Raw genomic sequence first — 25278 nt, 5'->3', positions numbered from 1 at the left:
AGTTTATGATACGTATTTGTTCTTTTTCTAGTCAAATGAATCGTAATGACATTTAACTTGGGATATATAAGAGAATAAATAAAAATATAAGTCAGAATGACAGGACAGTGATTTGAATCCCTATCTTTCATAATGAGAGAGAAGTGCTTTACCACTGCAGCATCCCTCGGTCGGTTCATGAGGAAGAAGAAAAAGAAGAAGAAGAAGAAGAAGAGGTAGAGGAAAAGGATGACGCCCAATAACTCAAAAGCATTTAGTTAGAGTGCAAGAACGAGTTGCTAGTGCTGAATTAAGTGTTTGTGTTTCACACAGCAACTAGATGACCTGGAAGTGTGCCACGCACATTATTTTACTGGAAGTGCTCAATTTGATCAGGCAGAAACATCATCACACACGTTCAAATGGCTCTGAGCACTATGGGACTTAACTTCTTTCGTCATCAGTCCCCTAGAACTTAGAACTACTTAAACCTAACTAACCTAAGGCCATCACACACATCCATGCCCGAGGCAGGATTCGAACCTGTGACCATAGCGGTCGCGCGGTTCCAGACTGTAGCGCCTAGAACGGCTTGGCCACTCCGGCCGGCATCACACACGTGTCTGTGACCGACGTAAAGGGGAAAGGTACTTAACAAAGTCGAACCGAACTGCCATCAACACAGATTAATTGTGCAATAGAATTCATTCAATTGATCACCAACTGAATTAGCTACGTTTGCATTCACGGTGATCTGAGGCAATCTTTATTCCGCAGAACAAAATGCCAACTGATTTAGCTATAATACTAGCACAATGAAAACAGTGTTTTATTAAGCTCAAAATCACCTTCTGTGTGAATTTCACTGAAATCCATAAAGTTATGTCGAAAGTATGTCAAGAAAAATTTCGAGTTACTATAATTAGATGATTACGGTCCTGTCCTGGAGCTTACGTTCGCCATAAAAGAAAAGCATATATTACAATGAAGATGAATTGGCCTCTGCATTGAGTGATGTATTTCCAAAGGCTTCATTAAAACGATAAAAGAAAATGTTAGCGATGATTCTTTATTGTATGAAGCGCAGTATGTAGTGGTTGTTCTGCACTTGACAGTCCTATTCATTGCCTTACGTTACCTAACCAAGATATTCTCCTTCGCACATTTGTTCTTTTACTTTCCACGTTATTTTAAACATTTGCGGTAAATCCACATTTCAATGGACTGGATTTTCATTGCTGTTGACATGGTTAGTGTTCACCTTTCATAACCATACAGAAGTACAGATAAGTTATAGCATCTTACAAATCAAGTTAATGTGTAGGTATAGCTATTTTCTTGTGAGAATTTTCTTGAATTTAATGAAAGCGATACGGATGTCCCGTGTGCGAAATTTCATCTCCATGTCTGATTTCACATCTTCGCAGAACCACATTCCAAGGAACCGAAATTTGTCTACTTTTTGTATTAATCAGCCACTGGGTCGTAGATTTGCGTTTGTAGCGGAGTCGGGCTTTCGTGTGGCAACCGTAAAAGAATCTCAACATTGTTACTCAACCGGTGTGGAATAAGTATAAGAAGCGGTAGCCATTATATCTGAACAGCGAAAATAGCACAGCCGCCGCAGACAGAGACGACTGGCTGCCTCAGAAAGGAAATAATAACGAAAACTATTTTATGTGGATTCGAACATTTTGTGGTCACACGTTCCTTTCATTTTGTATATTTTCAGGGTTTTTATTTCTGCTTGCAAATTCGGCGTCGTTTCTGTGCTGTTCGGCTTGATAGTGACTCCCAAACTTGTTCTACCCTTTTTGGCGTATATGCATGTAGCGATTGTATGTGTGCGTAGGAACTGACCAGTGGGCTACGAACAGCGCTATTCGAGTCCACCTTACCTACCAACGTATAGCTTCAACTTGCCAGAAACTTTTCGATATTTATTTATCATTCTTACGGGCATGCTAGTCTCATAATATAGGGTTCCTCTTTATAGTTTGGAAGGGATCGGCAAAAGACGATGTTGAGTTGGTCGGTGCAGTGAACTCGTGTAACCTGCTTGATAGCAAACTGCAGACGAAAGGTATAAGAGAAATGAGTTTTGTTTGTAACCCAGCACAGGGGTTTTTGCTTGTTGTATATAATCGTGGATATGTTGTGTTTGTTGTGTTCTGTGGAACTGCTTCTTACTGTATGTAGCAAGGACAACCTCTGTTTTTGTGTCATATATTGCTGTGACCGAAGTACTTGCGTTCACAATCACCAGGTGCTATTTAAACCGACATTGGCACTATAGGCTATAATACACAAGATGAAGATAGGGCTTATGTTTTCAAATGTAGTGTTTTGTACAGGTGGAACTTCTTACATTTTACTGGAGCCCACTCTGCTTTAATTATACTGGAAGTTTCAGAACTATATCAACAAACTTTGAGCTTCAATAAATCATAGAGAGAAGATAAAGCCGGCCGTAGTGGCCGTGCGGTTCTGGGCGCTACAGTCTGGAGCTGCGTGACCACTGTGGTCGCAGGTTCGAATCCTGCCTCGGGCATGGATGTCTGTGATGTCCTTAGGTTAGTTAGGTTTAAGTAGTATTAAGTTCTAGGGGACCGATGACCTCAGAAGTTAAGTCCCATAGTGCTCAGAGCCATTTGACCAAGAGAAGATAATATTTTTTTTCATCCAGTCCTGCACGGGTTATATGCGTAATTAACACACGTATCGATCAAGGTATAAAACACACCGTAGGCAGTTCCTTGTGGACTGTTGTTGTCCTAGTAAGTCTTGAGTGCGATATTCTGACTCAACGTTGACTGTGAATTTGGTTTTTAAAACTCCATTCTCTACAAAATACAACAAACATACTTCGTCACCTATGTGTCGTCTTCGGTGGGTCTCCTTTTGTTGCTGAAACTGGATTAATTTTAAATCTCTCGAACAGTGTATCGACACATAGGTGCCTATGAAAAATGCGTGCATAATTACAACCCACAAAAGAAACACAACAATGATGTATATAATACCACAGAAACCACGACATGGTGTCAAGCTATAAAATGCATAAATGCAGACCTTCCTGTACAATCCCATCTTTAAAATTAATGTAGTTTTAGAAATAAAACCAGACACACAGAGGATAACACATACGTGACGAAACATTTTTAACATAGTGGGAAGTGTCGTATCTGAAGGATAGTGTGCTCGGACACCCAGGAAGTTTCTTGGTCGGTGTTTCAGTCTCGTGACTGTTTTTAGAATTACTTGAAGGAATGAGCACTTTTCGATATTTTCTACGTTTTTATTGTGAGACATCAGGTTTTCTTCTGCAGTAGTTCTAAATAATATGAGTTCTACGTATTTAAGTGTCGTATAATATGTTAAAGCTATTGTATTTGAAAGCTATCGTTAGTCCTCCAGTCACAGAATTTTGTGGCAATAAAAATTCAGTGTATTTTTAGAACTTGTTAATAATGCGTGGGCGGTTATACCATCTTTCGTGGATCGTGCATTGTCTTGCACGCTGTAACAGAAGAATGCCTTTTTAACATGGAACATGTAATATTTCCAAATGAACTGAATTTCTTTAATGTATTACCAATTTTCCTGTTTTGAAAACGGAAACTTGTGTTAGTTGCCAATTTCAAAGTGTTTTTAACTGGTAAATGGTTTTCGATAATACTACTTCTTCATCTGATTTCACTGTGCTGATTATTGGCGTGTACCACAATAATAATGAAATAACAATAATAATGTTAAATCCATTATTTACAAGATGTTTTTTCTGTTGCAACACTTAAATCTGAATATATTATTTTTCCTAAGTACTTGACTATGTTGTACCGTGGAACTTTTTTCACATTTGGAAAAACCTTTCTTTTCCGGACTAATTTGCGTGATTTCAGAAAACGACTGCAGCATACATAATGTTAATGCTGTCAGTTGAAAATCGAATAAGAAAAAAAATTTAGTTTCTTTAACAGGTTTCGTTAGAGGCGAAAATTTGAAAAGTGTTCCAAGGTGCTCTAACTGTATAAAAAGAAATTGGCCAGACGTAAGTACGACTCGCAATCTATGGGTTCCCCACAAACTTAGTTATGTATACAATGGCTCAGCAGTCAAGGAAGTCTAGAATATCGACGATTTTTGCTTATTATTGACATTAATACTGGCAAGATATCGATCCAAGGAAGTTCACGACTTCAGAGAATTTTTTAAATTTTAAGTTTGAAGTCGGATTAAAATGGCAATATCTTTTGGCTGCATTGACTTCGAGGCTTAAATTTTTAATACCACCAACGGACCGTGAACCTTAGTGTGTGACGTTAATTTCAACTAGATGCATGTACCCGTTCCTGAGAAAAAGTGTTTTTAACAGCCGGATGGACAGACAGACAGAAAAACAGAAACAAGGTGATCATGTAAGGATTCTGTTTATACTGGCTGAGCTATGTAAAACTGGGAAAGGAAAACATTGTGTTTGGAAGAGGTAGGACTTTACAGCCATATCTGCAAATACAGATACACGGCAATAAGAGATTCAGACATCAACGAGACGATTGACTACGAAATGTCTGAGATGACAAACATTTACAGGTACCAGTCTCCTAAAAGAGAATCCCTACCTCAGTCACTTTCTTGACGTCTTTGTGTAACGAAGCTTGTCACTGACGGAAGGCATAATGTTAGAACACTGGATTTCGGGGATACCATCACAGGCCCAATAACGCAAGTTCTAAAATTATGTAAGCTACGTCACGTCTAATGGGTCCGATCACACAGTCGATGGCAGTGTACGTTCCAGTGCACAACAAAATATCACCATCTTGTTTAACACCTCGTATCGATCTAGCACGGTAGTTTCTTAATCAAAATGATAATTATTTATCCTTCCAATCACATACGCGTTATTCGCAGACGAGGCCTAATTAAGGCTTACAGGTTGTTTCAAAAATCGAAATATTCTCTTGCGTGGCTATGAGAATATTAATTTCATTGATTTAGGTTTCACGAACAAACGCTATAAGTGAACATTTGGATTGGAATGGCAGGTAATCAACTATTAGTTTCATTTCACTTGTGCGAACACTCCTAGAGATCGGTTACGTGTACCACACTGATGGAACAGTACAACATGCTGCGCTCAGTAACTTCTTGTTCATGGCCCTGCACATTTCATTGTTGATCCATCAACACATATGATTGTGAACTTTGGTGTACTTTATTTCCATTACCACCAGAGCTAATTTGACTGCCCATATCAGTTATACCTTTCCAACTTGAAACCGAATCCCGCAAGGGTCGGCTGGGCTGGACGGTCATTGCTGGAAAGTTCAAATGGTTCAAATGGCTCTGAGCACTATGGGACTTAACATCTGAGGTCATCAGTCCCCTAGAACTTAGAACTACTTCAACCTAACTAACCTAAGGACATCAAACACATCCATACCCGAGGCAGGATTGGAACCTGCGACCGTAGCGGTCGCGCTGTTCCAGACTGAAGCGCCTAGAACCGCTTGGCCACCACGGCCGGCCATTGCTGGGAAAGGTATCAGCCATATAACTAGGCTCTAGGTCGAGTGAACAACACCTTTAACAAATTGAGATTCGTGTACAGTTTGTGCTATCATTCGCAGAACTTGATGCATATCTTACAAACATAAGCCATAAACGACGGCTTCAACGGTAGAGAATTCCATGTTTATGATATATCGTTTCTGCAAGTTTGCCGCCGAGGTCACGAGATACAGTGTATGTGACTAGTTAAAACAGTGTGACGTAGAGTCGAAGATGCATCTTACTATAAAACCCGTTTTTTGAGCCAAATACTCTACTAATGTAGTCCACCAAACACGTCTCACTGTCCGGTTAAAGTCATCAACTTGTAACTACCTCGTCTCTAGTCCTTGATAATGCCACAGAGACTCTGCCACTTAGGTAAGACAGATGGTTTCGTGAGTTTGCTCTCGCCACGTCTCGTAGTGTGTACCTAGTTATATGCTTCGGATGGACGTCTTTTGTGGCATTAAGGAAAATGTTGCCGCACCATTCTCTGACGCCGGTCCGGTTCATCACGACTACCCAGATTCGACATGCATCGTCCACACGGTCGGACCGAAAGTCAGTGACAGGATTGGTTATGCTTTTGCATAGACACGAGAATTGTTCTCTGTCCTGCGTACGCAGCATATGCACTGTAGAGTTGGTCGCCATATCACGGGCGCTGCAGTGCATTAAAAGTCTCGCCACAGAGGACGTCCTGGTTTGAGTTGCTTACAATACGAATCTCAATGCTACCCAAGAAAATATTTGGTCGCTAACACCAAAAACTATTAGTTTACCTCCACAGCTCAGGAACGACAGTAACATCCATTTGCACACCGAGCCATGTGTGTATCCCAGCTGGAAAATTAGTTAAAGAAGCAACCACAGGAGACAAATTTGAGAACTGAGTACCTGGCAGAGGCCTACCACTGGAACTGCGACATCAAATTTTGAAATCGTGGGATATGGAATGTCAGGCTGCCACAATCCTCAGCAAGCTGAGAGAAATCATGGGGATCAGTAAGGCGTGGCATACTCCTCTGCAGGCTTCTCCGAAAGACAGCGTCGTACTGTGCCGATGGCGTATCGGCCACACCAGGCTTACCCACGAGTTCCTGTTGCGTCAGGAGGTTTCCCCTTAATACATTTGTGGTAGTCACCGCAGATCTTCGCAGTGTGTGTCCTGCTGGCTGATCTGAGAAGAGCCATCAACTGGTCTATCCCATTACTCCAGATAATTGCAGATGATGGGATAGTATCTAACAAAGTCGCACATTTTCTAAGCGAAAGAAGTTCATTATAACAAAATTTAATGCGTCTCAATGTTCGGTATTAGGGGTAGATGAGGGGGAACACATCTCACAGCGGCGTGTGTCCCGAGTGGCTTCCACCTACTTTCTATCTTTGCACTGTCACGCATTTTTAAGCGTTTTTATATATGTTTATTTATCCAAACGTTTTACATAATTGATTGTCTAACCTTACAGTCTTCACTTTCTCACCCCTTTTTAGTAGTACTGGCTACGATGACCCTTGTTGGAGAATCCTTTCAGTGTCCAAATACAGTTTTTAGCTCCCTAGGCTTTCTCTCGCTGTTAACCATCTGACTTAAGTTATTGTAACGCTAATTTTCAACCACGACCGCAAGGTAACAAACCCTGCAGCTGTGAGTTTTCCTTTTCTTGTTCCACATTGTTTTAGGGGAATTTTCAGTGCAACATGGATGATTGAGAATTTCCGTCCCTTTAAGCCCACCATCATCATAATTGTATCGAGAGTTTGCCTTAACCACAGCTTCATTGTTGTAATAGTGATGGAAATTCTCAGGGTAATACTTCAAAGAAGTCAGTAACGACTTTTTTAGCTGATCCACTCCCTAGTCCGTTCCACATTTCTGCAGTTCGCAGAACACTACATTTACATTTCCAACTACAACTTCACAAGGAACTGTAGGATGTGTAGCGAAGGTTATACAGGGTGAAGTGAAATTCGCGCACTCGGGCTTCGCAGCGCGACTCCTCACACGCCAGCGATAAAGAAATTTCCCCCCCCAAAATTTCGTCCGGCGATTACATCTGGCAGAAAAAGGACGTTAAAGACTGGCAATCTGGCAACAATGTAACCACATGTATGGTAATTACCTCTATCAGCACAAGATTGGTAATGCTGTAGAGTTAGTGCATAGCAGGCATGGTAGCTTAGCGTGTTCGGTAAGAGGGTTATGTGCCCCCTGTAATAAAAAAACTGACTTAATGATCAACGATGAACTTCAATGGCTGTCTTACGACGTCCGCCCCGAGGAGATGCAACGAACAAAAGCGAACAAAATAAGATTTTTTTTAAAAAAAGTGAAGTGGATATAGTTTTGGGTTAGCATACAGGAGGACGAGGGTTCGATCCTGGGTTAGGTCACGGTTTTTTTTTATATGCTAATTTCATTCTGACATTTCATGCTGTAATATACAGCATTTCTTGGTCAAGCATATCCTAAAATTACAACGTTTTGTAAAGCTGAACATAACAAATACGTGGTTAGACAAATAAGAGACAGTTGAAACAAATGCCCTGTCATGGACAGAATAACTACAAGAGCAATATCAATTTCTAGATGCTAAAGATGATAGAATAGTATCATACACATCTACTTGTAGTTTATCCTACATGTAATATGAGCTCTCAGATGTCGCACATTAGCAACCAGTGACAATGATAGTGTCCATATCAGTGACCGAATGACCTTTACAAAAGAATACGTTGTCCTCAGAACAACAGCTCAAAGCGACCTCCCAGCACGTCCAAATATTGCGTAACCCTTCGCAGCAACGCTGCTTCCACAGTAACAAGAGCAGCATGAACAAGCGCCACCAATTTTCCCACATTCGTCGGCGGCGTAGACACCACAGGCTCCTTCAGGTGTCCCCACAGGAAGAAATCTAGGGGATTTCGGTCAGGTGAACGCAGTGGCCATACATCTGGACCTCCACGTGCGAGCCATTTCCCTGGAAATGTTCTGTCTAAACACTGTCGCACATTATTTATGGAGTGTGGAGATGCATCATATCCTCTGCCGAACAAGTAGTAGAATATCTTCCAGCGCATCAGGCAGATAGCTTGAGAGGACTGTATGATACCTTTATGCAGTCAACCGGTCAGGCAACATGTAGGGGACCAAACACCTGTTGCCCAATTTTCTGGCCCAGCGAATTTGATATCCACGGTCGCGGGTGACGTGTGGGCTAATCTCACACCAATGGTGGGCATTGTGATTGAAGACACCCTTACGAGTGAATGCTGCTTCATCCGACCATATTAGGGTGTTCACGAAGTTATCGTAGCCTTCCTGTTGTCGTTGGAAGCTTTCACAGAATTGCATCCGCTGGTGGCAATCTGCCGGATGCAGGTGTTGCGTGGAAGTATAATGATATGGGTGGAGCCCATCTCGTGCAGCACCTTAACGACTGTGCATTACGACACATGCAGCTGTCTTGCTACGCTACGTGTACTTAGCTGAGGTTCTTGGTGAATGACCTCCAGAATAGTTTCCTCAGTAGCTGGAGTAGGTGAGTCTGTGGATGATCTGTGTCACGCGTTGGTGGAAGGAGAGACCCTGACTCCCGAAGGTGAAGCTCCAGACGACGAAACACATTTTTATCTGGATGACGTCAACAATGATATCTAGCAGCATATTCACGAGCGGCAACACAAGCCCACTTGCCTGATGCACCAAAGACGAGAAGCATATCCACGTATTCGTAGTTTGTGTATGCCATACGTCTGCCACACTGGTTTAGAGCATACAGCATAAACACGTCGTCAGTCCTGCGCGCTGTTCCACCTAACGCACATTATCCCTCTGGCAGATATTGTTCTGCATGATTCATCCTGACACCTTTAACTGTGAAATGTTCGGTTTCGATTTACACTCTTCCCCTAATGGTAATAGACGTCATGTTTCCGCAATCCTATGGATAGAATAATAATAATAATAATAATAATGCTTTGAGAAATGTACTAAACAGCATGTTGAAAGGCATAATTAGTGATATCATGGTTGTAATATATGCAAATAGTAATCGAATTTGAACGCATTCGCAAAGTACGATGCTAGTCCTATTGGTAACGTAAGGCCTTAGCGAAATGTAATGGACCTGAACGATGCAAGAATAATAGTTGGTACTAGTCTATGGGATCACTGGAGGAGGGTACAACGAAAACAGGTTTCGCGTCTAGTAAATGAAGTGGTGCGAATAAATTCATTCCTGTGACATGCAAAGGGCTTCTTTCAAAGCTGACTCGTTTTCCATTTCTACGATTGTAGTATAAAAGTGCAAATGTTGTCTAGAGGACCCGCTGCGATCTTTGTAGACGGTGAATATGCCAGATACCGTACCACATGGACTCTATTTAGCAAATAAAAAACATATGCATCAAATCTGTATCGAACCATCGGCCTCCTGCATGCTAACCAAAAACTCTATCCGGTGCACCAACTGTACAGCGATACCGTTATGTGCTGACGGAGATAGTTACCACATACGTGGTTACAGTGCTGCCGTATTGCCAAACGCCCTTTTTCTGCCGGATGTGCTCACCGAACGATATTCTGTGAGACATTTTTTTATCGCTAGCATGTGACGAGTCCCGCTCCGAATATACTTATATGGGTATGGTGTCTGTTCTTTCGGACATGTCCGAAAGAACGGACATCATATCCATATAAGTATATAGTTCTGGCAACACCGGCCATGATCTTCTTCTTCTGTTCGGATGCACACATATTCCTCGAACTCTTACGGGACTTGGTAAGAATGTCTTCCACGAGTAATGAGTGTGATGGGGTGCGACACTACGAATGTAGTGCATGTGGACATACAAGGTGAGAATGTGGGTCTCGCGGGAGGCGTGCGCGAGATAGTCCCTGCCGTCGCGCTATACTCTGTGCCCTCGGTGGCGCAGATGGAAGCCGGCACGGTAGCTCAGTGTGTTCCGTCAGAGAGCTGGTTGGCCTCTGTAATAAAAAAAACTGAGTGGAGAGGTCAACAACCGAACTTGACCGGATGACGTGCGACGTCCGCAACGACCAAACACAGCGGAAAAAAAAGGATAGTGGGTTCAAGTCCCAGTTGGGGGCACACATTTTCACCTGTCCCCGTTGATATATATCACCGCCCGTTAGGAGCTGAACGTTATAATATAATTCTAGTTCCCGCTGCTAAGTCCGACAGCGCGAATTTCGGTTCAGCCTTATGGTATAGTGTAGCATTTTCATCTTCCTTAAGCCGCTCCTATAAGATACCTACTTATAGCCGTTGAGGGCATGCCTCTGTGAAAGCCTTGAAGTCTCAAATTTTACTTCTATGATCGTTGCACGAAATATGTTCACAATGAAGTAATACGTTTATTAACTTGGCTTGTGGCGTCCTCTGTCAGAATTTTAAGGCTAAGTCTTTATACGGAGCACTATGCGACTTAACTTCTGAGGTCATCAGTCGCTTAGAACTTAGAACTAATTAAACCTAACTAACCTAAGAACATCACACACATCCATGCCCAAGGCAGGATTCGAACCTGCGACCGTAGCGGTCGCTCGGTTCCAGACTGCGGGGCCTAGAACCACACGGCCACACCGGCCGGCTACGGAGATCAGTATCCTTCTTATCTCTAATGACCACGACTTCAACATGACGTTAAGCACTAACATTTGTTTTCCCATGTAAATTTCTGTAACATTCCTGTGCTTATTAAATATGTAGGCACGACGAACAGCCCAGATCCTCTATATAGTCTGTCCCTGTCTGTCGTTATTGATCCAAGTAGGTAAAAGATTTCAGACTAACAAAAAAGAAACTACCGTGCAGTTGGGTCTCTCCGTTGGGGATTTGATAAACAACGTCCTTTGTGGATGCAATACACGTTCCAAGAAGACTCTAGCTCAGCCGACGTTCCACTTGGGCTGAAGAAATTCTTACAGGCGCGGAGTGCTTACTGGTAATTTCGCGGGAGTTGCACTCAGTTTTTCAAATAGGTCATTGGTTTGCGGCTCTTCATCATGAGAAGCTGAGTTTCGCAATTTGCGCTGCGCAAGGAGACTCACAGCATCAAGCTGTACCGTATATGCGTTTGCGTTGAGAGCTGAGAAATGGGCCGGGAATGAAAATTTCTTTTCCCTCATATCAAGAACGCAGTGAGAGGAATGCAACTATAAATTAATTCTGAACTTCACTGCAGTAGACAAGCCCTCGACCAATAGTTCGCAGCTACTGTCGACAAATGGTACACCCACACTAATTTTAAGCTTCATTTAAGTTGTGGCTTATTGGAGTATCAGTTCGAAATCAGTTTGTGTGAAAATGTGCGGATGTATTCGGAACCGTTAGGTGTGGAGTTCCATGGAACATGAAGACAATAAGCCAATGTGCAACACGTAATGTTTTATTTATACTACTTTAAACCAGTAACAAATGGAGTAATTGTGTTTTCGGAGGTCTTAGGCACGGGGTAAGTGAAATATAAATTGTATTGTCAAAACGAAAGACTTTCTTAGCCTTATTTCACAAACTTTATTATTATTGTACGATCTAACCCATTTTCCAGTTCTGTAGTAGAAAATGAGTTTGTAACCCGAAACTTAGATCGTACAATAAGAATAATGTTTGTGAACATGATTGAAATGTGTTTCATCTAGTTGATGCAATACGCAGTGTTTCGCCAGGAACCAACAGTTGAAGCAATTAAAACAATGAATTGGTCTGCGTCTAATTATTCTGCCACTTCCAACAAAATATCAATTTATCGTAGACTAACTTCACCTTGATCCGTATTCATTATCTAAAATTTATGTATGGGATATATGTCTTTCCCGTAAGTACATTTATGTTCTTGCTCCTTCCTGAATCGCTGCGGATGGATACTTGCATTACTTATTATTAACGGAGTCTAGAGACTATTTCTTGATAGAGTCATCAAGCAGTTCGGAAATTTTCGCAAATATACGATCATTAAATAACACTGTGTTGAAGGGCGGCTGCAAATTTTTGCAGGGAGGGTTGCTCATATGCAAGTCTTAGTAGATTTTGCAATTATTTTCTAAAGATACAACTTTCTTGTGCAATTGCATCAAAGAGGACATCTACTGACGGTATCCATCAAACATCCCATGTAATAAAAAGTAAAGGAAACGAGACGGAATTGTGAAAAAGATTGCAACATGAAGTATTCAACATCAAATATTCAGCTCCGATGACGGCGATGCATAGGAATAGTGCACTGAGAGTCCCGACAAACTTACTTATGTACACTCATGCTCATAAATTAAGGATAATGCTCATACATGGTGAAACAACGCTCTGGTGGGCGGTTTGCGGGTTTAAATCACCTCGGGGTATGACCATGTGGTGCATCTGACCTGCGGTCGTCGCACGATGGCGCTGGGAGCAGTCCACATACGCAGAGGTTTGTCGGTTCATGTCAGAGTACGGTGCAGCGAGTAGGTGTGCAGACGTTTTCAGACGTGCGAATGGTGACTGTGTGTTGAAAATGGCTCAAAGAACAAAAAATGGTTCAAATGGCTCTGAGCACTATGGGACTTAACTGCTGCGGTCATCAGTCCCCTAGAACTTAGAACTACTTAAACCTAAGGACATCACACAGACTGTAGCGCCTAGAACCGCTCGGCCACCCCGGCCGGCGCTCAAAGAACACATATTGATGACGTTATGAGGGGTAGAATACTAGGGCGATTGGACGCTGGCCAAAGACAGCAGGGCGTAGTACGCGTCCACCGTGTGCCACAAAGTGTGATCTCAAGATTATGGAAACGATTCCAGCAGACAGGAAACGTGTCCAGGCGCTACAGTACGGGACGTCCACAATGTACAACACCACAAGAAGACTACCGACGACAGGGGGCCAATTATTGTGCACTTTTAATTTGTAAGAGGTGATCCCGATTTCATGTCCGCCTTCCTTGAATTAACCTGCATTCGAGTAATTTACAGTTCAACAATTTCAGCTGCCGATGCAGCCAACGACGCCATTACTTGGCGATATTAACTTATAAAAAACTTAGCGGAAGCGAAAAAACTCGCCCGCTATTAACATAATATACATTTTTCTCCACAGACGCCTGACGTTGCAGAAAATACGTAGCCTTAAGATTCTTATTTTCATTACAACAGCCGAGATCCAGAGCCAGGTCTCCGACTACGATGCAATGGGTAACGGAGGTAAGAAGGAATACTCTCGCGCCTGTGTGGGCCGCAATTGTAATTAATAACTAAAGATTTTGTGCTTTAAAGTGAACTGACAAGCCGAAGAAATTCATATGAAAAGTTTATTCCATTGTTCAACTTATATGCTCATGATTTAAGATTCAGCGAGTCTAACATTTATTAACGTAACAAATAATTTAAGATTAAAAAGCATTTAATCGTAAATCAAAATTGAATGAAATATCTCCACGTAAGTCGGTAACAATAAAAATAAAAATAATGATAATAATAATAATAATAATAATAATAACAATAATATATTAACTTACGACGGCCGACGGACGCGAGATGGGATAATACTAATCCAAAAAGTGGCATTAAGCATGAACTCAGTAACGATCACGTGTGCGATGACAGTGTTCGGAATGTTACTGAATCAAATGTATCAAATATGGATACCATATTTGGTACAGTGCTGGTGGAACAAGGCAAACAAGAAACAGTGATGCCAAAAATGGAACTAGGAAGTATATAGGAAATGTTTGCCGCTTTAATGGGCTCTATACAAGGACAAACTGAAAAAATTATTAGTAAACTCGACAGTGGCTTTAATGAAAAAATTAGTAAACTTGACAGTGGTTTTAGTGAAAAAATTAGTAAACTTGATAGTGGGTTTAATGAAAAACTTGAAAAGCAGACTGCTGTTTTAAAAGAAATGTGGGAAAATGAATTGAAGTCATTAGAAAATAAAGTAAATGACAAAATTTCTCGAGTTGAGAATGATTGCAAAAGATCTGTTAGCATTGTAATGAATGTAATTATGTATGTGCATAACTGTTGTAAAATATTAATGCCTATATGAACTCCTTTACATGTACCACAACAAAACCACACCTGAGGAGATCTGGAGAGGAAAAAAGTGTAGAAAAGAAAAAGGATGTCGAGAAACAGAAATAACTAAGGTAAGGCCTATTGTGCAAGCATCCTGTGTAGCTCTGCGCGGAATATCGAACCCATATGCACATGAGATAACTTCAGTGAAAAAATAGTAAGTAAAGTGCAAATTAAATTGTGTATTTATGTGTCTATTTTTGAAGGGGATAATTATTCGTTTATGTATCAGTCTTAAAGATTTGTCACTGGCTTAAAGTGAATTTATTATGGGTAAGATAGGACAAGCTAAAGCATCCGTACAAGACGAACAAAATTTTGTTAATATGGAAAGTGAGGGTCATTTGCAATACGTAAACGAATCCCAAGCCACCGCCTCGGATAACATAATTTCCGGAGCGGGGAGGGGGGGGGGGGGGGGGGGGGAGGCGAGTATCTGTGGACGGTGAACGACGCTGCACAGCAGAATGGGAATAGAATAACGGGGTCAGGGATTTTCTCTGCCTCTTGATGGCTGGGTGTTTGTGATGTCCTTAGGTTAGTTAGGTTTAAGCAGTTCTAAGTTATAGGGGACTGATGACCATAGATGTTAAGTCTCATAGTGCTCAGAGCCATTTTTTTGAATAGAATAACAACTCCACTGCCTGGGTAGGGGACCAGTCGAGTACTAGATTAAGCCGGGCACCAGTATGCCACCGATTGCAGACCCGTTTGCAGAATTTCTGCGCAGGTTAGAAGAAAGAGATAGGGAGAGAGATCAGAAATTTGCTCAGATGCTCTATGATCAAGAGCGACAAAGAGAACAGAAAGAAAGGGAAAAAGAAAAAATGTCAGAACAGAGGGAAAGAGAAAGAGACGAGAAACTTGCTCGAATGTTCCATGAGCGTGAGCAGAAATATAGAGAGCGGGACCAAAGACTAGAAACGAAACTGAAGAGTATCCAAAACGAACTTGCCGAGAAGCGAGACACTTGCAAAGAAATACCTGATCTTGTGCAAAGCCTAGCCGGCGAGATGCAAAAACTATAGATACTGCAGGCCAGGCTAGAAGATAATGTCCAGACTTTAACCAACCGCGTGGATAATGTGGAGTTAGATGCACGGAAAAGTAATTGGAAGTGCAAGCTCAAAAAGTCGAAATTGGGGACGGAGCGCCAGTGAGGTGTAGACAGTCAGTACTTGCCACACACATGAACTGCCCGACGGAAGGAGATTGGAACGGGAACGACCTCCGGTTGGTCGTTCTGCTGGTCGTTCGGTTGGTCGTCTCATTGGACCACTGGGCCTCGTCAGTTGGTGTCCGCAGCTCGTGGTCTCGCGGTTGCGTTCTCGCTTCCGGAACACGAGGTCCTGGATTCGATTCCCGGCGGGGTCAGGGATTTTCAACTGCCTCGAGATGACTGGGTGTTCGTCATCATCATCATCATCCAGAAAACTGGCGTAATTGGGCTGAGCAAAGATTGGGAAATTGTACGGGCGCTTATAACCGCGCAGTTGAGCGCCCCATAAACCAAACTTCATCATCGTCAGTTGATCATTTTGCCTGACGTCGGTCGGTTCCTTCCTCGTGCAGATATGTCGTCGCCGATGGGCAAGAGTTACCTCTGCATGGTTGGGTCCCAGCAAGTGTCTCCGGGTCGTCGTGTCTCCGAGTTCCGAACGGACATGGATTTGAGTCGGGTTGGAGCTACAGTTAGCGTCGGACAGCCAAGACTCACACGACCGTCGCCGACACACGTAACTTGAGTGGGGACGACCTTGGTTGGTCGTTTGGTCGGTCGTCTCATCTGACGACGTGTATTTGGTTGCCGACCACTTGTGGAAACTCTCTGTGTGTCGAATTGATTCGTCCTTCTTGTTACACAGTGATTGCTTTTACCATTGTTCGAGTTCTTGTGCAAGTGTGTTTACGTCGACCTGTGTGTATGTTCTGTGATTTCCACTGAGCAGATGAATGCTGTCTGCGTACTGGAATAGGCAGTTGGTCGGTTGCGACACAGGGAATTGATTAGGTTGTTAGTCGGTTCTTCAGCCTTCCCTAGGTCGTGTTGCAACCCTATTGTTTAGAGTTACGTTTGGCTGCCTGTCTCACCCAAACTGTGGTTAGAGTTTCCTCCCCAGGCCGACCCTTGGAACACTTCTGAGCACCACTGTTTGTTATTTGTGAGTGTCATTTTATTTGGTCGCAGGTACTTTGCCCGGCTTTCAGCCGTGTATTAATATTGTCTGTCTTATGTTTAGTATATGGCATTCAGCCGAACTTCATGAGAACTATTTTAAGATTAGGCCTTCAGCCGTGTTTTTATTTAAAATTCGTGTTGCTCTGTATTTAGACCTTCAGCCGCGTTTGTTTCAGAATCTGTGGCTTTAATATGTAAATCCTTGGCTGTAAGATTTCTCTTTAATTATCTTGAATTCTTGAAACGGCCTTCAGCCGTGTTCTGTAAGTGTTTATCTTAAGGTTGTCTTTAATTATTCTTTAGTAATTGTTTGGGCCTTCAACCGACGAGATACTTCAAGTTTTCTTAAAATGTTTTTTCTGTTGTACTGTGTAAAAGCTTTTCTTTAAAGCCTCTTTTTTATTATGTAAAGAAAACTTTTTAATTGGGCTTTCAGCCGATTAACTTGAATTTTCCTTAATATGGGATTTAGCTGGAATTTGTAAATGCTTGTCTTTTAAAGAATTTCCTTAGCTGATCTGAAATATTATTTCGACCTTTAGCCGACAAGATACTGTAATTTTACTTAAGTAAGGCCTTCAGCCGTTACTCTAAATCCTGGTGTTTTAAAAGCAATCATTTAAACTCGAGCCCTCAGCAGTGCATTGATCTTTATAGTTTTAAAGAGAAATCTGTGCATTGGTTTGAGGAATAAAGTTGTGTGTGTTCTTGTATAACTAGCAGTAATTGACCTTGGCCCCTATCCACAACCTGATCCGCTCTGTCCTACGAAACTAGATTTCAACCACTGTTGTGGTTATGCCACGCACCCTGACGGCAAATTTGCCCGTCAGTATGGTGATACGAGCTGTTGTGCAACCATTCATGAACGGCGTTCCAGGGGGCATTCTCCATCAGGATAATGCTCGCTATCATGCCGCTCTTGTAACCTGACGTACTCTACCAGAGTGTCGACATGTTGCCCTGCCCTGTTTGATCACCAGATATGTCTCCAATTGAGCATTTATGGGACACCATTGGACGACCTCCAGCATCATCCTCAACTAGCATTAATAGTCCCTGTATTGACATTGGGCACCTGTACAACACAATGCATCCACGTTTGCATGCTTGCATTCAACATTCTGGTGGCTACACAGTTTATTGATGTACCAGCTATTCATATTTTCAGCGGCTTGTATCGCACGTACATTATCTTGTGATCTTACGACATTAATCACCTAAATATGTTACCTCGACAATGGTTATCCCAAAATTTCATTACTCTACATTATCTTTTGGTGTTGCGACATTTCCGTCTGTGTATATGAAGAAAGATGGAAGGAAAGATTACAAAAACAGTCCTAGACATGTACACTACTGGCCATTAAAATTGCTACACCAGTAAGAAATGAAGATGACAAACGGGTATTCGTTGGACAAATATATCATACTAGAACTGACATGTGATTACATGTTCATGCAATTTGGGTCCATAGATCCTGAGAAATCAGTACCCAGAACAACCACATCTGTCCATAGTAACGGCCTTGATACGCCTGGTCCATTGAGCCAAACAGAACTTGGATGGCGTGTACAGGTACAGCTACCCATGCACCTACAACACGATACCGCAGTTCATCAAGAGTATTGACTTGCGTATTGTGACGAGCCAGACGCTCGGCCACCATTGACCAGACGTTTTCAGTTGGTGAGAGATCTGGAGAATGTGCTGGCCAGGACAGCAGTCGAACCTTTTTTGTATCCAGAAAGGCCCGTAGAGGACCTTCAACATGCGGTCGTGCATTATCCTGCATGGATAGAATGAAGGGTAGAATCACTTGTCGTAACACATCAGAAATGTAACGTCGACTGCTCAAACGGCCGTCAATGGGAACAAGAGGTGATCGAGACGTGTAGCCAATGGCACCCCATGCCATCACGCCGGGTGATACGCCACTATGGCGATGACGAACACACGTTTCCAATGTGCGTGCACTGCGATGTCGCCAAACACGCACGCGACCATCATGATGCTGTAAACAGACCTTGGATTCATCCGAAAAAAATTACGATTTGCCATTCGTGCACCGAGCTTCGTCGTTTAGTACACCATCGCAGATGATGCAGCGTCAAGGGTAACCACAGCCACGGTCTCCGAGCTGCAAACGTCGTCGAACTGTTCGTGCAGATTGTTGTTGTCTTGCAAACGTCCCCATTTGTTGACTCAGGGATCGAGACGTGGCTGCACGATGCGTTACAGCCATGCGGATAAGATGCCTGTCGTCTCGACTGCTAGTGATACGAGGCCGTTGGGATACAGCACGGCGTTCCGTATTACCCTCCTGAACCCACCGAGTCCATATTCTGCTAACAGTCATTGGATCTCGACCAACGAGAGCAGCAATGTCGCGATACGGTAAACGGCAATCACGATAGTCTACAATCCGATCTTTATCAAAGTCGGAAACGCGGTGGTATGCATTTCTCCTCCTTACACGAGGCATGACAACAACGTTTCACCAGGCAACGCCAGTCAACTGCTGTTTGTATATGAGAAATCGGTTGGAAACTTTCCTCATGGCAGCACGTTGTAGGTGTCGCCACCGGCGCCAACCTCGTGTGAATACTCTGAAAAGCTAATCATTTGAATATCACAGCATCTTCTTCCTGTCGGTTAAATTTTGCGTCTGTAGCACGTCATCTTCGTGGTGTAGCAATTTTAATGGTTAGTACTGTATGTGGAAGGGAAGAGGAGGTTGTGGACGAAGAGATTGTAGGTCGCACGTGATCTGATGGGCTATAGCACATACAGCAACATTAAGAAAGAAGCAGTGGATCGCAGCAAATGAAGACACAAAGGAGGTAGTGATATAGTAGAGAACTGATGATGAATCAATGCGGTGGGCCGCTGTGTGATAGCGATGACGGCCACTTCCAGTCAGCCACTTTAGCCAGGTAGAGTACTCACTTGGTAACGTTGCCCTCCTTGTAGGAGGAGCGGTAGAAGCCGTGCAGCGCGTCGCCCAGTTTGCCCGTGTAGTTGAGGCCCAGCTGGTACCGGGAGTCCCTCCTCAGGCGCTGCCCGCCGCCCACGTGAAACACGACGAACTGACGGTCCGGGTCGAAGGACAGCCTCTCCACCGGGAGCTCAGTACCCGTTCCGTCTGCGAACATCGGTTTAATCGACGCTGAATGGTCAGTCATACGCTCCATACATTGTACTGCATTACACTGACGTGACAAAAGTCATGGGACAGCAATATGTACATAGACAAATGGCGGTAGTATTGCGTACACAAAGTATAAAAGCGCAGTGCATTGGAGAAGCTCTCAATTGTACTCAGGTGATACATGTGAAAGACCTCCGACCCGTTTAAGGCCACACTATGGAGATTAATAGACTTTGAACGCTGAATGGTAGTTTCAGCTAGACGCATAGGACGTCCCATTTTGGAAATGTTACGGAATTCAATATTCCGAGATCCACAGTGTCAAGAATGTACCGAGAATGACAAATTTCAAGTATTACTTCTCACCATCGACAGCGTAATGGCCGACTGCCTTCACTTAACAACCACGAGCAGTGGCGTTTGCGTAGTCAGTGCTAACAGGAAAATAACGTGTGCAATTATTACAAAAATCAATGGGGGACATACGGAGAACGTATTCGTTAGGACAGTGTTATCCTGGAACCAAGGCCCCTGAGGGCCAGCAACCCATATAACACTACAAAGGACGAGGTTGTCTATGCCCAAGGCATACCCAAAAGCACCATGGTAAACACCGGCTATCTACAGACAAGATATGGAAACACACATTCCGAGCACTACTTCCTGCAGTGGTAGCTCGAGCCACGGCCTGCAGGAACTATCACTACGCCGAAATCTGACTGACTGGAGACGGATATTTAGGGGCTACAACCAGGCCCGAAATTCAGTTCATGCCTGATGCCGACCTCGTGAACTGCGACCGTCGAAGATTACGTCTTCGTCTCGGACTTGGACTGTTACTAGTGTGTAAGTGTGTTACCACCAACCTTTGTGGAAAATAAGAAGTGAACTTTTGTTTGCCTCAATTAGGAGACTTTTTTCGTTGTTGTCATCTTTCGTTTGTAGGTTCAGTCATCAGCCTTGTGACCTTACATCAATAAAAGTTGTGTTTGTGAAAAATTGCGAATTTGCCAGTCACAACAGACAGGCTCCGAAATTTGGCCAGCAGACGAACGGTGAGAGTACCTTTGTTAACAGCTCGATATCCCTGCAGCGCCCCTCCTGAGCTCATAACCTTATCGGTTGGATCCTAGGCAACTGGAAAACCGTGAACTGGTCAGATGAGTGCTGATTTCAGCTAGTAAGAGCTGATGGTAGGATTCGAGTGTGCAGACCCCACGAAGCCATGGACTCGAGGTCTCAATAAGGCACCTGTAGCCTGGTGGTGGTTGCATAATCATGTGTGCTGTTTTTAAATGGAATGAACTGAGTCCTCTGGTGCAACTGAACCGATCATTGACTGGAAATGGTTATGTTCGGCTCCTTGAAGACAGTTTGGTTTGATGGACTTCATGTTCCCAAACAACGATGTCACCCTGCCACATGTGTTCGCCGTTGGTGTGAAGAGCGTTTTGGACAGTTCAAGGAATGGTTTGGCCACTAAGATCGCCCGACTTGAATCCTGTCGAACATTTATGAGACATAATCGAGACGTCAGTTGGTGCACAAAATCCTGCACCGGCAACGCTTTCGCAGTTATTAACAGCTATAGAGGCAGCATGGTACAATATTTCTTCAGCGGACAATATTAGGAGCTGTCTCATGACTTTTGTCAGTCAGTTACAATAGTATACTGGATGCCCCATTTTTATTGGCGACACCAAATAAGGATGTTAAACATATGTCAAGCAGCTGTTATTTAACCACCATGAAAACATTAACCAGTAGGATTTCCGTTCTTGTAACTTTGTTCGCTACAAAGATATGAACAGCAGTACGTCTATTTGCGTCACCGTATACTTTTTAACTGGTAATCTCTATAAACGTATCTACCATTCACTTATGGAAAGCATAACACAAAATGGACTTCAACCATCCTGTACTATCACATAGTGCGTGTAACCAGTAACGTAGTTCTCCATTTGCTGTAGTTGACAGGAAACAAATGGATACACAAAAGAAATGCGCACCAGCAATTTAGTAAACCGTCTTCAGTTGAAGGTTTGTGTGTCTACACTGTACACCAACGAAGAGAAGGTGCAAATGCTGCTCATCTATGGCGCATAGTAATGCCTCAGAATTTTTATGTGAAAATTCTTAAAGCTTTTTTTAAATAAGACAAATGTTATTAAAATTCCTTATTCATCATGTCTACATACCTATTTCTCCACGTAGTCACACTTTTCTCGCAACGAGAGACTAATTTGTTGATACCGCCGTTGCAAAATGATCGAGTTTGTTGACGGAGCCTTTGACCTCGCCTCTGCTTGCACCTCTCTGTCACTATCAAAATGAAGTCTTTACCATAGGGGACTGTAGGACTTATAAACGATATGTTAGCTACAACAGAGGCAGTGCTAGATTAAAAACTGTATCATCTTTGCTTTCTTTTTTATTGCGTGGCTGAAAGTAGGCAAAATGCTAGTCAGGCAGAATATCTCCACTGAGAGCGATATCCTAGCAAGAATCCACATTTCAGACATTTTTCCTCGTCTTGTTGTGACACCTCGGGAAAAGGAAAGACAACACTATCATTGTTGATATCGCACAGAAGAAGCTGCAAAAGTTATTGCTTTCGCTTCTGCAACAGTGAATCCACACGTGAGCACACGACAGCTGAGATTCCTAAAACCGATGAACATCGCATTCTAGCATTCACTACTTCCATACTTATCAGGCAAATAAACACTAAGAATTGTATGAGAATGATTTCTAGAATCGTGTACAGTTCTTCACTGGGCACACCAGAAAATGTCCGCCGCCTAGAACTTCTTCTCAGATATTGTTTTAACTTATGAACGTTCCTTCAGGACAGACAAACACTAAGAACATCCGTTACTGGTCCAGCGAAAACCTACAATGGATTAAGCAGGAGGAACATCAGCGTCAATTGAGTGTTAATGTTTTTGTATGATGCGTGGTACTACAATTGTTGGGCATTATTTCATCACTGGTAACCTAAACGACAGCTAGTATGAGAACTCTCTCACACGAATTCTTCGTTGCCTTCTGGATGAAACGCCAATAAGAACCAGAATGTTTATATGGTACTAACACGATAGCAGTCCACCACATTATGTCTTGCGTGCACTTAGCGTTCTGCACCGAAGTTATCTTGCCAGAAGAATTGCTCGTGAAGGAATAGCGGCTAGGCGTGTTCGGTCTTCTTCGTACTTAAATACTGGGGACTTTTTTCTTTGGGGATGCATAAAAAACACCGTCTGTCACAAAAAACCAACTGCAGAGGAAATCGCAGGCAGGTATCGTGTTTACTTGTAATTCACTTCGGCAGACAACAATGCAAGCGGCGATGAATTTTTTTATCGAACGCATGGAACAGTGTACCGCAGTCCAAGGTCACCAGTTCGAGCACCTTTGAATCTTCTGTCCCTTTTTGTGCCCCACAATGGATCGTGGCACTAAATACGCTGTTAAAGATCTCCATTTTCTTCTTATTAAGTTGACTGTCGTGTCGTGGTTGATGTCTCTCTGGTAGCTAAACAACACTCTTTTGTTATATTTTTTATTCTGATTCTGGTCAGAAAGTTGTTTGGGGTGATCAAGATAAACGGGACACTGTATACATGGATGGGACCGCCAGCATACGTTAGTGTAATGAGAATCGATCCAGAAGAGCCCCATTATCCACCACTAGTATTTGGCTGCCAAGACCCTTTCGTAGGTCAAACCCAAAGGCCCCCTCTTATTGTCTTGTGTTACACAAGGAGGTGATTCGACGACAGGAAGGTGAGTATAGAGCACCGGCCTCCCTGGCGTTTTTAGAGAGGAATAGGCTGTTTACTGATATCGTTTCCGTTGCCTCCTTTCCTTTTAAATCTTACCCATAATTATCACCGCAAACCCAACAAAATACTTTACAAGCATTGCCCACAGACAGTCACACACGACTGATGTATACTTGAGACAGTATGCTACAGAAAGAACAAGAATGGTTACTCGGTATCTCCCACCTAGACGCAGAAAAATAGTTTTGCGGTTCGAACTATTTATTTATTTATTATCCTGACGTCTAGGGTCATCAGGTCTCCCTTACATCTAAAGAGGTACTTCACATATTTTGCATTATAGTTGTTGTTGTACAACATTATAAAACAGTTTTTAATTAATGCAGTCTGCAAAAACAAATATATATTATTTGCACTGCTAGTTTCAGACACTCTCCATTTTCAAGTGCATCTATAGTAACAGATGTGGACACATCGTTATCAGTTTGCTAAAACATCGTGAGCCATGCGTATATGTGGACATGAGAGTCGCCAACGATCATCTTATAAAATATTAGGTACATGACATGCAAAGTTCTTTCGAGAACGATAATATTACTGCCTTATTAAAATGCCACATATATCACCAGCAGCAGGGAAACGAACCACGTAATGTTTACTACGTATCTCACAATGTGAACCTGTTCGAATGACTGTCACATAAAGTAAAGTGCAAATAAAGTAATTTAAAACACAGCCTCGTGAATCATGTCATTAAAAAAAAAACATTTATAATAGTTCAGGGGATGTACACGATTAATGACAAATAACACGCAGGTAGATTTAAATTACAGGGGCTAACAGCAATGGATGTTCGTGGAAGAGTGGAAGAGGGAGAGTAAGAGGAACGTGATAAAATACAGTGATAAAATACAACTAATGAAATTAGGGGAAAAGAAAGTGACGTGACTGATTGGGAAATTTGGAGAGAATGTTGCATAAATGGAATATGATAGGAGATTTCGCTTTAATGTTTTATAGAGCGAAGATGGACGTACGCAGTAATTTTTGTGCAGACGTTATGAGGCTGACAGAAGGAAATGCTTACTCCTAAAAGTAAAAGAACATTTAATTTATGTAGAGTCCAGAGGCAGCTTGTTCCGAGAAGAACAGCAACAACGGAGAAGGTGTTCGCAAATGGTTTTGTTTTACGGATGGGCAAAGCTAGGGTACTAGATAAGCGAGACTTTCTGTTTCGCTTAGATGAGATGAGAGGTACTGAAACCCTGACGTGAGGTACTGGGGCGTATGTATACTAAGAAGCCGATGAAGTAAGCATAGCGTATCTTAATAATGTAACTTGTCTGGTAGTAACCAACCCAATTGGAAGAAAGAAGCGATGGCGTGCTCAACTAGACGGGTGTTGAAGATGTAAAACACACGAGCAGTCGTAGCTAGTTCTAACAGTCTAGTTTTCTCGCTACTCGTGCCCTATCTGATTCTTCGCAATAGTGGAGGTTCAGTAAAACGAGTTTACCTTGCGCATCCTGTGGAAATATGTT

The 25278-nt window shown here is 42.7% G+C and overlaps 1 protein-coding gene across 5 annotated transcripts in view; it reads right to left on the bottom strand.

Annotated features, from left to right (window-relative positions):
• LOC126284198 (aminopeptidase N-like) overlaps window positions 1–25278 on the bottom strand; it is a 1000437-nt gene that overhangs the window by 251238 nt on the left and 723921 nt on the right. For all 5 annotated transcript variants that reach the window (XM_049982954.1, XM_049982953.1, XM_049982955.1 and 2 more), the window contains one exon: window positions 19751–19946. In XM_049982954.1, coding sequence (XP_049838911.1) covers window positions 19751–19946 — 196 coding nt within the window. The remainder of the gene's footprint in view (window positions 1–19750; window positions 19947–25278) is intronic.

The sequence above is a fragment of the Schistocerca gregaria genome, chromosome 8 (genome assembly GCF_023897955.1).
Source record: "Schistocerca gregaria isolate iqSchGreg1 chromosome 8, iqSchGreg1.2, whole genome shotgun sequence".
In the NCBI taxonomy this organism is placed as follows: Eukaryota; Metazoa; Arthropoda; class Insecta; order Orthoptera; family Acrididae; genus Schistocerca; species Schistocerca gregaria.
This window is presented reverse-complemented; position numbering and strand designations above follow the sequence as displayed.